Source organism: Epinephelus fuscoguttatus, linkage group LG4 (assembly GCF_011397635.1).
Source record: "Epinephelus fuscoguttatus linkage group LG4, E.fuscoguttatus.final_Chr_v1".
Classification (NCBI taxonomy): Eukaryota; Metazoa; Chordata; class Actinopteri; order Perciformes; family Serranidae; genus Epinephelus; species Epinephelus fuscoguttatus.
In genome coordinates this window covers 43,417,579-43,429,637 of record NC_064755.1, presented here as the reverse complement: position 1 = coordinate 43,429,637, position 12,059 = coordinate 43,417,579, and the positions used below count along the sequence as shown (strand labels likewise).

At 41.9% G+C, this 12,059-nt stretch overlaps 1 protein-coding gene across 1 annotated transcript in view; it reads right to left on the bottom strand.

The window, feature by feature from the left end:
• cftr (CF transmembrane conductance regulator) overlaps positions 1 to 12,059 on the bottom strand; it is a 65,807-nt gene that overhangs the window by 23,251 nt on the left and 30,497 nt on the right. Inside the window, exons 12-18 of the mRNA XM_049573027.1 lie at positions 8,739 to 8,833; positions 4,524 to 4,610; positions 3,299 to 4,088; positions 2,997 to 3,125; positions 2,876 to 2,913; positions 964 to 1,250; positions 773 to 852 (exon numbers count right to left, since the gene is read on the bottom strand). Coding sequence (XP_049428984.1) covers positions 773 to 852; positions 964 to 1,250; positions 2,876 to 2,913; positions 2,997 to 3,125; positions 3,299 to 4,088; positions 4,524 to 4,610; positions 8,739 to 8,833 — 1,506 coding nt within the window. The remainder of the gene's footprint in view (positions 1 to 772; positions 853 to 963; positions 1,251 to 2,875; positions 2,914 to 2,996; positions 3,126 to 3,298; positions 4,089 to 4,523; positions 4,611 to 8,738; positions 8,834 to 12,059) is intronic.

Sequence of the window (12,059 nt, the reverse complement as noted above, 5' to 3'; positions counted from 1 at the left end):
GAGCCGCGTAAAATAGAGAGTTGTCGCAGACGTGTCACGCCGCTGACGTGCCCGGTGGAGCCCAGCCGTAAGTAACTTCTACTTTAAGTACATTTTAAACAAACTACTTTTTACTTTTACTTGAGTAGATTTTTAGATGGGTAGCTTTACTTGTACTTAGTAGATTTTCATCAAAGTAAAGGTACTTTTACTTGAGTAGAATTTTTCAGTACTTTTTCCACCTCTGCTGAAAACTGCAATGTAACTATTTGAGGTCACGGTATCCAATTCCAACAGCTGAGGGCGGGGGGATGAGTGGGAGATGGTCAGCGAGATGTCTGTATCTGTGTATTTGTAGTGTGTGTTTTTTATGTAATGCAGTTTTGTCTGTGTGTTTTTGTTTTGTATTTGTGGCTGAGGACACCCTTGAAAATGAGATGCTACATCTCAAGGGGCTGCCCTTTCAATAAATTCAAATTCAATACATGTTTAAGGAGTGCACAACTTAATCTCAGTAAAGAAAAATAACTACTTGATGTGTTTTCTTTCACTACAACCTGAGTGAACATCAGTGCAACATTTGAAAGATCAAGGAAATTTTATAACCGATGTGGAGTTTACCCTTCAATTTCCCTGCACCCCTTTTGTTTTTGCACTATATTTATTATTTTATCTTGCACAGTATGTACAGTAGTACAGTGCTGGAGGAGGCAGATATATTGAGTTTGTGACAAAATAAAACCTTGAAACTTGAAAACATTTTGTGACATCACCCACTGTGTTGGTTAAATACCTGTATGAGGTCAAACAGCACCAGAGGCAGCATGTCGTCTATAGTGGCCATGTCCTTGGTGAACCTGTTCATGATCCGGCCTGGAAGAGGACAAACAAGAAAATTAGTGAATGACCATATCAGTACATGTACCACAACACTCCCGACATGTGACATTTCAATCACACAAAATTATAAACTGAGAAAATCACCTGTCTTCATGGTGTTGAGCACGGCCATGGGAGCTCGCAGCACGGCGCTAAGCATCTGTTCATGCAGTCTTTTGGACACAGTGAGTAACGTGTGCACTAATGGGAGACCCCTGAAGAATCCCAAGGCCAGCACACTCTCCGACGTCGCCACAAAGATGTAGATAATGTAGTAGGCGCTCGTCGGTGTGACGATGACTGCCAGGTGGGTGGGGGGCGACGAGGCGTTGGGGTGCTGCTCGTCGATGTAGTTTGGTGATGCCGGGTTGGCGCCGTCCCTCCAGATCTCACTGTAGGAACAGAGCAAAGGACTGAGAATGAAACATGGACTGAAAACAGACACAGTCTAAACTGTAGTCCCGTCAGTCAGGAGACAAATCAGTTTGTGACATTACTGCTCTTAAGTACTTAACACAACAGTGGCAATGAGGAGGAATGACTGATAAATGTTTCCATGATATGCAAAAATCTTTTGAGTGTACGATATGTTTCACATCGAACACTGGATTAGAGCTGTAATGATCAGACAATTGCTAACTATTTTGATCATCAAGTAATCGTTTTGTCAGAATTACCGCCCTGCGGTTGTATGACTCCGCCCACCAGTCCAGTGCCTCTGACAGTCTCCATCCATGTCAGTGAAAACATGGATGCTTCACACACAGAAGATCTATACAGTCAGCACAGTTTCAAGATTAGAGTCACCAATTCAGTATCTGACCAAATGTCTCCCCTTCTGTTCCTGAGATATGACGTTAAAACATGATGATGTCACAGTCAAGCTGACCTTTGACCTTTTGACCTTCATTATTTTATCCTGTTAGACATTTGTGTCAAGTGTTGTCATAATTAGTATATGAATTCTTTATTTGTGGCAAAGACATATTTTGTAAGGTCAAACTGACCTTGACCGTCGACCTTCAACTACAAAATGCTAATAAGTTTTTTCTTCAGTCCAAGTGGACATTTGTGTCAATTTAAAGAAATTCCCTTAAGGTGTTCTTGAGATGTCGCTTTCACAAGGAGACAGATGCAAGGTCACACTGAACTCACACAGAATTCCAATCAGTTCACTGTTGAATCCAAGTGAACATTTGTGCCAAATTCGAAGAAATTCTCTCAAGGTGTCCTTAAGATATCGCGTAAGAATGAGACAGACAAGGTCAGAGTGACCTTGACCTATGACCACCAAAATCTAATCAGTTCATCCATCATCGTTTGGGCAGGTGTGAACACAGCAATCACACTCAGGTGTGAACACACGAAAGCAACCGGACCGAGACCTTCTTGAAGAGGTGGTCTCAGTCCGGTTCCAAAGGAACTCTGGTGCGGTTGGTTTGTGGTGAGAAGGTGTTGCGACCTGGATGTGAAGCAACTGCAGTCACATGACACATTGTTTGGGTTAAACATGAGCATGTTACAGTCCTGGAGGATTATTAATGTGCACCTCCTCCTGTACTGCCTTAATATGCACATTCAGCACATCCAATGCATCAAAACATTGTTTTCTAGTTGGAGCCGCGCCTCGTTTTCAAACTGTATGGTTTGACTAAAATGAACAATGACAGCAATATAGTCCACGATGAGCAGCGCTAAAATCAACCTGCGTAGTTGTCCCTCCATTGTGACATTAGAAAGTGTCACATTTATCTTGCAAGTGTACTCTTCTTCAACGTTTGCTTTACTTCCTGGATTTTTCCCACATGGAAATTCTGACCAATCAAGAGCAGCTTTCTCACACAAGGCATTTGATCTGGTCCTCTTGTGAATGCTGCCGTGAGAACACGAACCAACTCTAGGCAATTATACAACTTTGGAACAACATGAGTTCCTGATTCAGACCAGAGGAGACCACTCTAGGGCTGACAGCAGCCTTAGTCTCAGATTCTTAAGCAACATAAAACATGACACTTACTCAGTAATGAGGAAAATGCCAAGGACTGATCCAGCAACCTGTTAGTGGAAAGAAAAAAGCAAATATAAGAATCTAGTTAAATTTACACGTAAAAACAACTTAAATATGGTAGTAATTTTACCTCAAGGGCGAAGACTACGACTATAAAAATTAAGACGTAGACTAAGCTCCTGTTGGTGGTGATGTAGCGTAGGTAAGTGCTCCATGAGGTAGTTTCAAAGATGTTGTCACGTTCGTCTGCAAAACATTGCTGTGAAGAAAGAGAATTGACCTTTTACCAGACAGACCACGCTGCATATGCAGGAAAACTTTAACCTGAGACAAAAACAAGTGATTTTTTTTTGGACATTCGAACGATCATGAAAATGAGCGTGAAGAAAACAGTTTGATTCTTCCGGAAGTCTAAACATAAAAAAGCTCTACCTCCATGTCTTCTTCATCCACTTCCTCACTAATGTCATACACGCTGTCCTTGGACAGGCGGCGGGCATAAATGTCCAGCTCGGTCGCCAGGTCGCACTGCGGCGTGATGGACAGCTTTTTCCTAAAGGAGGACTGCATCTGCTCTCTGCGCTCCTGGCCCTGAGAGTTGGTGATGAACGCTAGGACAGACTGGCGCCGCTGCCCGTTGAGGTGCTGCAACCCATGATGGTACAAGTTCCCCCTGGGGAGCACTTCCTCTACTTGATCATCCTCCGGTACTACTGAGAATTTCCTGTCAGAAAGTTCACAAGCCCCGTCCTCTATCGTCGCGGACTGGGGAGCATTTGCAGTCTGTTGGGAGTTCCCGATGAAGGAGAACTTGCGAGCGGCTGCCAGGGGATTGAGGATGAGGGACTGTTTGCGTTTTTCTGGGTAGCCATCACCTCCAGGATGGCCTTGGGATCCAGAGATGACTATGGGAGGCGGCGGCTGGCGGAATGACTGGCGAATTGTCTCTGGGCCTCGGAAGCCAGCGGTTTCATCGATGGAGACCCTGCGGAGAGTTTCTGTGAGGATGGAGCTGCGTCGCTCTGCGGTGATGTTGTCATAAGCCTGCATGCCGAGGAGGAGGGAGCTGAAGTCAGGGCGCTGGGCCTGCAGCTCGACGAAGGTACCATAGAAGTAGCAGTCTCCGTTGTGCAGTAGAAGGATTTTGTCGGCTCGTTTTAGATGATCCAACTTGCTGGTGACTACAATGCGTGCCTTGGAGGCCATAAGTTTACACACACACCTGTGTGGTGATACAGAAAAGAAGGACTGTAAAATATCAGATGTCACAATGGTTAAACCAAACCTGACCGTCAGGCTGTTTATACAACACACAAGAAAAGACAGAATGAGGTATCAAGTCTTCAAATAATAACCAGCATTCAAAATTAACAAGCTCCTGGATGTGTTTATACCCATAACTGTGTTCAAGCTTTCCCCACATAACCAAAATGTTTTTGCCAGATTTCCCCTCTGAACAACTGCCAAAGTCCACATTTCATCAAAGGATTATTCCATTTTGCTCAACTCCCATTTCCTGAGAAGGATTCAGTGTGATGAAGCAGCCGTAACTCACCACAAGTCAACAATAAGAGACAACCTTGACCTTGAACTTAAAACTTTAAGCTCAACCACCCCCACCTCCGCCACATGAAAGACTCTCTGTTGGGATACACACTTCTCAAAGATCTCTTTCTCTGTCACGATGTCCAGGTGGGTGAAAGGTGCGTCTAGCAGGTAGAGGTCTGCATCTTTATACACAGCCCTGAGAGAGAAAACACACACACACACACACACACACACACAGAGTGAGTCAGAGAGAAACAGAAAGGTAAAGAAATGTGGACGCATGAGATACAAAAATACAAATACTGACAAAACATTTAGTATTTTTTGTGTAGTATTTTTCAACATGGACCTTATTCTCACGTTCTGGGGAAATGAAAATGTTTTAAAAATTGGCCGGTGTTAAGCAACAGGTGCTGCTACAAAGTCCCGTCTTTATGCTTCCTTTGAATTTTAACACAAAACCAAACAACGGCAGCATCAGTTTGCTCCAATGTGTGATTTCAGACAGCATGCCAGCAACACGGAAGCAAAAGAAGCATGACAGGCGTGACATGTAACACAACAGTGTCTGCCTTTAGTGCTACATAAAACATAAGTGTTGGCAGTGCTTTATAAACAATAACAATGGCATTAACATGGCAATAACAATCATTTACTGTCCCTGTTATATGGTGGCTGATCTTGTCCTCTGCCCAGAGGGTAAGAAGCTTCAAGACCTCATTGTTTTCCCAAATGACCCTTCGCTAAGCTCCGCCCCCCTTAGTTACTGTTGCCACGTCCGTCAAGCTTTCGCTCCTAGCATAAGAAATATGGAGTTTTCAACGATATCAGTGAGAGATATTCCAAAGGAAATAACATCAAATTTCTGGAAAAACTGTTTGGAGATATCAGAGAGAAGCCGACAGAAAGATCTTCAATATGCATGTGAGAGCTACATTCACAATATCATCTGCTGGCGGAGTATAAATCACGATAACATTAAAATAGAGGGAAAAGCTCACCAGTCGGAATGCAAGCGTCAGGCACCCCACGTCTTGACACTTCACGTGAAGGACAATGAATGTTCTTGTACAGCAGGGTAAGTCAATATATGGTTTAAATTTAAGTTAATGTTGAGTTATGTTCCCTCCTTGGGGCAGACAAAGGGAGCTAATAGAAGCTAATATGCCAAAGTGGCTTATATGCCAGACCTCTCGGCTGCTATACACGGTTGCTAACGTAGGATTGGACAGTGACTGATTAAGGGAGAGGCTTAGCGAAGGGTCAATTTGCAGACATTTTTGGCTGCTGTTCTTTATTTAGTTAGCTGCTAACTGCTATCAGCTGCTGTTAAAATTTCTTAATGGCGGTTCGCACGCATAACACGTTGTCAAAACGTCACACCTGTCCTGTCAATGGTCCTGTCCTGCTGCCTGTCCCTTTTAGACAAGATGTAGTTACGGCACTGTTACTACCTTTGCTGCCGCCTTAAAGGAGAGACAACTCTGGACCTGGATTCTGCGATTGTACCTATTATACAAAATGGAGAGGCGTGAAACTCCCACCTTGAAGAGGCAGTGTGAAAGGGGCTGGGGCTGCAGCTAGCAGAGTCAAAACAGATTTAAATGTAACCACTCTGGGCACGATCACATCATCGATTCACATCCACTAACAGCGTTTGTTTTGCCACTGACAGGCTCAGAGTTTAACCAGAAACAGCCCTGAAATCACCGTCACCAAACACGCCAGACTCCATTTAAATAAACTGTATGTATAGCATGTATAGTGCCAGTATATATATTTCAACGAATCCACAACTGGCGACTGCTGGAACAATTAAAAGATAAACCAAGACAATTTTTGTAGGTTTTGTTTTGTTTCTGTTGACTTCGAATAAAGTGTGTTTTATTATAATAAAATGATTTTTTAAAAAAAGGATCTTACTCTTTCACAAAAAGGTCTGCCTTTGCAGAAGATCCTTTCCATAATATTGTCAGACACAGAATAACAATCTGAGCCTGTCAGTGACAATAGCACACACTTTTATTAGACATATATCGAGGGTACAAACATGCCTTGAATGGTTACACTGCAGCCTGTCTCACCCAGTACTGGACCAGTTTCACAAACTGTTGATCCCATTAGTCACTAAGACACAAAAACATGGGGAAGCAGGGTCCAGGTTAAAAATACTGAAGTTACCCTTTAAGGTGAGAGAAACAGAGAATATTGTGACGACAGAAAGAGAGACTTTATATCAAATGGTGTAAATGAGGAAGTCTGGTCCCTGTGGATAAATCAATTCCAGCGAATATTTACAGTGATGGCGGGAGCCAAAAAAAACAATGAGTGGCTGCAAATTGATGCAAGGACACTAAGCCAATAAATAATGCATGGGAATACGTGAGTGTCTGACTGCTGTAACCTACACACAGATTTAATGGAGTAATAAAGCTCTAGCAGAGCCGTAGAAAGCACTCATCATTAAAATGTGAGGCCATAAAACACAACAGTTAGTGCAGGCAGACAAACACACAGATGAGAATGATCGGTGATGGTTATCAGCTGCAGCAGGTTATGATTATGTACAGCAGAGGCTCGAATCTTTACACTGTTGGGAACCAAGCCAAAGACATCAAATCCTAAAATACATGTAAGCCAATAAAAACATCGACTAAATGATTTTTACAAAGAGTGGAACCTCTTACCCTGGAAGTGTTGGTTATGATATTGATAACGGTGATTATTTTATGGCCCTGAAATTGATGTTTTGAATTATTTATTGCAAACTGCAGTGTGTATGCAGACCTCTAATGCTGATAAAGGTTGCAGGAGTGAATATGTGTTGGTTTTCAAAGGAACACTAGAATTACCGCCTCATGGTTGTATGACTCCGCCCACCAGTCCAGTGTCTCTGACAGTCTCCATCCATGTCAGTGAACACACTGATGCTTCACACACAGAAGATCTATACAATCAGTTTCAAGATTAGAGTCACCAATTCAGTATCTGACCAAATGTCTCCCCTTCTGTTCCTGAGATATGACGTTAAAACATGATGATGTCAGAGTGAAATTGACCTTTGACCTTTTGGATATAAAATGTCATCACTTCATTATTTTATCCTGTTAGACATTTGTGTCAAGTGTTGTCATAATTAGCATATGAATTCTTTATTTGTGGCAAAGACATATTTTGTAAGGTCAAACTGACCTTGACCGTCGACCTTCAACTACAAAATGTTGAAGTTTTTTCTTCAGTCCAAGTGGACATTTGTGTCAATTTAAAGAAATTCCCCTAAGGTGTTGTTGAGATATCGCTTCCATGAGAATGAGACAGAAGCAAGGCCACCATGACCTTAACCTTTGACCACCAAAATTTAACCAGTTCATTGTTGAGCCTAAGTGAATGTTTGTGCCAAACCACAGAAATACCCTGAAGCTGTTCTTGAGATATCGCATTCACAAGAATGACACAGACATGGTCACAGTGACCTTGACCTATTACCACCAAAATCTAATCACTCTAATGTTTGTGCCAAATCAGAGGAAATTCTTTTAAGCTGTTCTTAAGAAATGGCGTTCACAAGAATGAGATGGATGCAAGGTCACAGCGACCTTGATCTTTGACCCTTGACCACCAAAATCGAATCAATTCATTGAAAAGTGAACGTTTGTGCCAAATTACAGAAATTCCCTCAAGGAGTTCTTGAGAAATTGTGTTCACAAGAATGAAAAAAAAAGTCACAGTGACCTTTGACCACCAACATCTGATCAGCTCATTGTTGAGTCCAAGTTGACATTTGTGCCAAATTTGAAAAAAATTCCCTTGAGGCGTTCTTGAGATATCGTGTTCACAAGGTTGAGACGTACGTACAACTCAAAGACATAATGCCTCCGGCCACAGCTATCGCTGGTGTGGTGGCATAACAATACTTTTGATGTATCATCTGTCAGTTATTTTCTGTGAGGCGCTCCCTTTGATCCATCTCATGTGCAGCAGCTGATATTTTGGCCATTTCCTACAAAGGGAGTTGAATTCCCATTTCTCATTAAACAATAATATACCACAGATTCTAGTAAACAAATGGACAATCTCTTAAAAAACCCCCACACAAAACAACTCACTGTGTGCTATATTTACCTCTTACGAGCACGTCATTAATAAGAAGTGTGACTCAAATCCTCAATTATGTTCTATTTTTGTCAAATGTGAAACAACAACACAAAAGGTTTGACAAAGCAAAGAGCAAAATTAAAAATAGTCAGCAGAGGTGGCCTGCACTGACAGTTACAAGGGAATGAATGAGGCGTTGTGACAGATGCTCAGGTGTGAGAGGAAGTACCTGGCCAGTCCGAGACGAGCCCTTTGACCGCCGCTGAGGGTCACCCCTCCTTCAACGAGGAGCGTCTTGTCTTTTTCAGGCAGCAGAGCAAAGTCCTGGCAAAGAGAGGAAAGGAAGAGGTCAGCAGGTCAGACACAGACGTATGGTCACTTTTTAGAGAACAGTAAGAGGAACGGCGTGATACCACAGAGCATGACGAAAAGGTACAAACATATTAGGACACTGAGGACAGTCAAACAACTCACTTTAAGGGACAATTCATCCCTGAATGAGAAATACCATTTTTCCCTCTTATTTGTAGTGTGATTTATCAGTCTACAACATTTTGGTGTGAGTTTCTGAGCGTTGAAGATATCTGCTGTAGAGATGTCTGCCTTCTCTCAATACAATGGAACTAGATGCAGGCCAGCCATTATGAAATTCCGGCAGGTGGAAAACATTTTCAAAAGTGGGCCCCTCATCCAAACCTAATAATTAACTGCCCTCCAATGAATGAGTAGAGAAAAGTAAAATCAAACATTAGCTGAGGAAATTACTGCGAGGTATTAAGTCATGAGATAAAATCAGGAGTGAACAAATATTTTTTTCTTCATTTATTCATTCAATCTTGAGGCTATTTTAATCAAATACTGGTCAAATTGTGGGCAGAACTGAAACAGTATAAAGGGTGTATGGCTGTCAACTCGCAGTTTTCCAGTCATATCCATTTTATGCAATTCCAAGACTGTTTAGGAACCCAAGACTGCAGAAATATTTAAATACACCATTTTGAAAAATGGCAATATTCCCTTTTCCCTCGCTAAAATTTAGCCCAACTTTGGAGAATTATTTGGCCACTTTGCCAACAAGATAGCTAGCTAACATTACAGTCGGCATTAATGTTTACATCTCACGCCATCATTAGCATGAGTCTCTCTTCCCTGAGTATTTGTCCTTCTGCATGGTGATGCGGTTGGTGGGTGTAGTTGGGTAGAAAGAAAATAGTTCCTACGTGAAACTGCTCACAACAAGGTCTGTGGATTATCTTCAGTAACCGGGTCATGATTTCTGGAAAGAGACTTTGATGTTGAGTTTTTCAAATGTATTTTTGGGCACTTTGAGCACCACAAGCTGAGTGTCATCTTGTTCCATTATGGTGGAGAGAAGGCAGACAGCTCTACGGCCGATATCTCCAACACTCTGCAACTCACACCCGAAAATCTAGATTGATAAACAGCACTACAGGTAAGAAGAAATGTGTATTTTTGATTCTGGGGCGAACTCTCCTTTAAAGAAATATCTCACGTCCACCTCTTTGAAATAGACCTCCACATGCTTTGCTATGATTGCGTCAAAGTAAAACTGATTCCTTTCAGTTTCTCTTTCTATAGTGTGACTGATGTATTTAAATTTTACCAGGTAGTTGAACATGTTTTGAAGTGTCCCCTTCACACTGTGTGAAGGCCTGATGACCTTTCACAACGCCCTTGTGCACTTTCATAATTAGCTTTTTTTTTTTTTTTAGGGTGCAGAAAATGGCCCTGTATGAATGATTTTGGGAATGTGGTGACTGGGGGATTTCCAGTATGTTCTGAGGGAGGAAATGAAAAATATTTTGACTGGAAAAACACATCAGGGGCAGACTGAAACAGCATAAGATTTTAGCACCATGCAGTCAACGCAAAATACTGGTTTCACTCAGAATAATGCAGGGTAGAAAATGAAACGGAATAGAAAAAATTAATACATGAAAATATAGTAATAATAATAATAATGGTAATAAAATCAATCCTTTTTTGTATGGAAAGTTGCTGTTTCAAATAAATTAATTTGAATTAAATTCAATTTTAATATTCCTAATTTAGTCTTTATTTATTGATATGCGTGAGCAAGGTATCTCTTACTGTATATGCTGTTACTACTGTTTACTGTATATACAACATAGTGTGCCAAGACACAGTCCTGAACATGACTATTACCTGGTAATCAGAGTAATTTGTGTTCATATGACCACAGATTTATTGTCACAGTTCAAAGCACAGAAAGCACAAACCACAGATGAGACAGGCACATGGATGATGTCACAGGTTGAGACATACGGTGCGTTCGGTGGTAACTGATCATGGAAACAGACGCCCAAACCAATAACAATGAAGTGACAGCACAAGTTTATCATCGTTAAAGCGTCCTACCTTTTTCCCGTCAGCTTCCGCTGTCCTGACAGGAGCGCATAGGGGACCAAGTTAACAGGTTGTTTAACAGCTTGTAAAAAGAGGAGGCATAGTAAAAAGACATGTTGTGTGTCTCACTGTGAACAAAAAGCGCCTGCCGGTTGGGTCGACTAGCCCGAGGCTGGAGAGGCAAAGGATGAGTTTACAGTGGGAAGACCACCCACGGCAGTCTGTCTGGTGCTTCAGGGAGCAACAATGGTGAGGAGTTACAGTCAGAAGCCCTCTAAACGCCTCGTCTCCGTCTGAGGAGATCTGCTCTAGTTGTCACTTCTGTCTGTCAGGGTTGCCTTGGGGATTTTTCCTGTGTCTGTTTCTCTCTTAAGAAATTTCTAACCTCTTGAAGTGCTTGACGAGGCAATTCACAGAGAATCAGTGAAGGATTGGTACTTTTAAAAGTTATAGGTAACAACAACGAAGTCCCAGTGTCCTCAAATGTGATGCCAAGAAAGACCCAATGTCCTTCAACGAGCTGATGAAAAATTACAAATGTCTGCAAATGACTACTTCCTAATCAACAACGTCTCAGCTTGTTACTGTTGCTAAAACTGGTCTAAAATGTCTACAAACGAGGACAACAGGTCTAAGTTGAGCAGAATGAAGTATAAGGTCCAGTAAACCCAAAATGTGATTTCCTCATAAGAGGACACAGGGTCGCTAATGACACGAAAGCACAAACACGCCAATAGAGTTTTGCAGCTGAGTGCGATTTGCCCTTTTCTTTTACGTCTGATTGCAATTATCCGTATGGCAAAGTATAAATGTGCCAAGAACACAGTCAGCAGGACACGGACAGAGAGAAAAAGAAAACTTAAAGAAAAGCATAAGGGACTGCGAGCTACAGGTCCTGTCTGACAAGGCAAAGATGTATTCCTCAAAACTTCAGACAAACACAACCGTATTTGTCTCTCTGAAGATGCTGGTAGTTTCAGTGTAACTGTTTGTGGCTGTTGGTGTTGATTTTTGTCAACTAATGATGCTCATTTGCATACAAAAGGGTCATCAAACATATGCATATTACCTGATTTAAATAGGTGCAAATAGCACAATGGCAGCGCGGGCAGTGGTTCATTTCACCCTTTGTGCGTGCTTTGAGAAATACTTATTTTTCCAT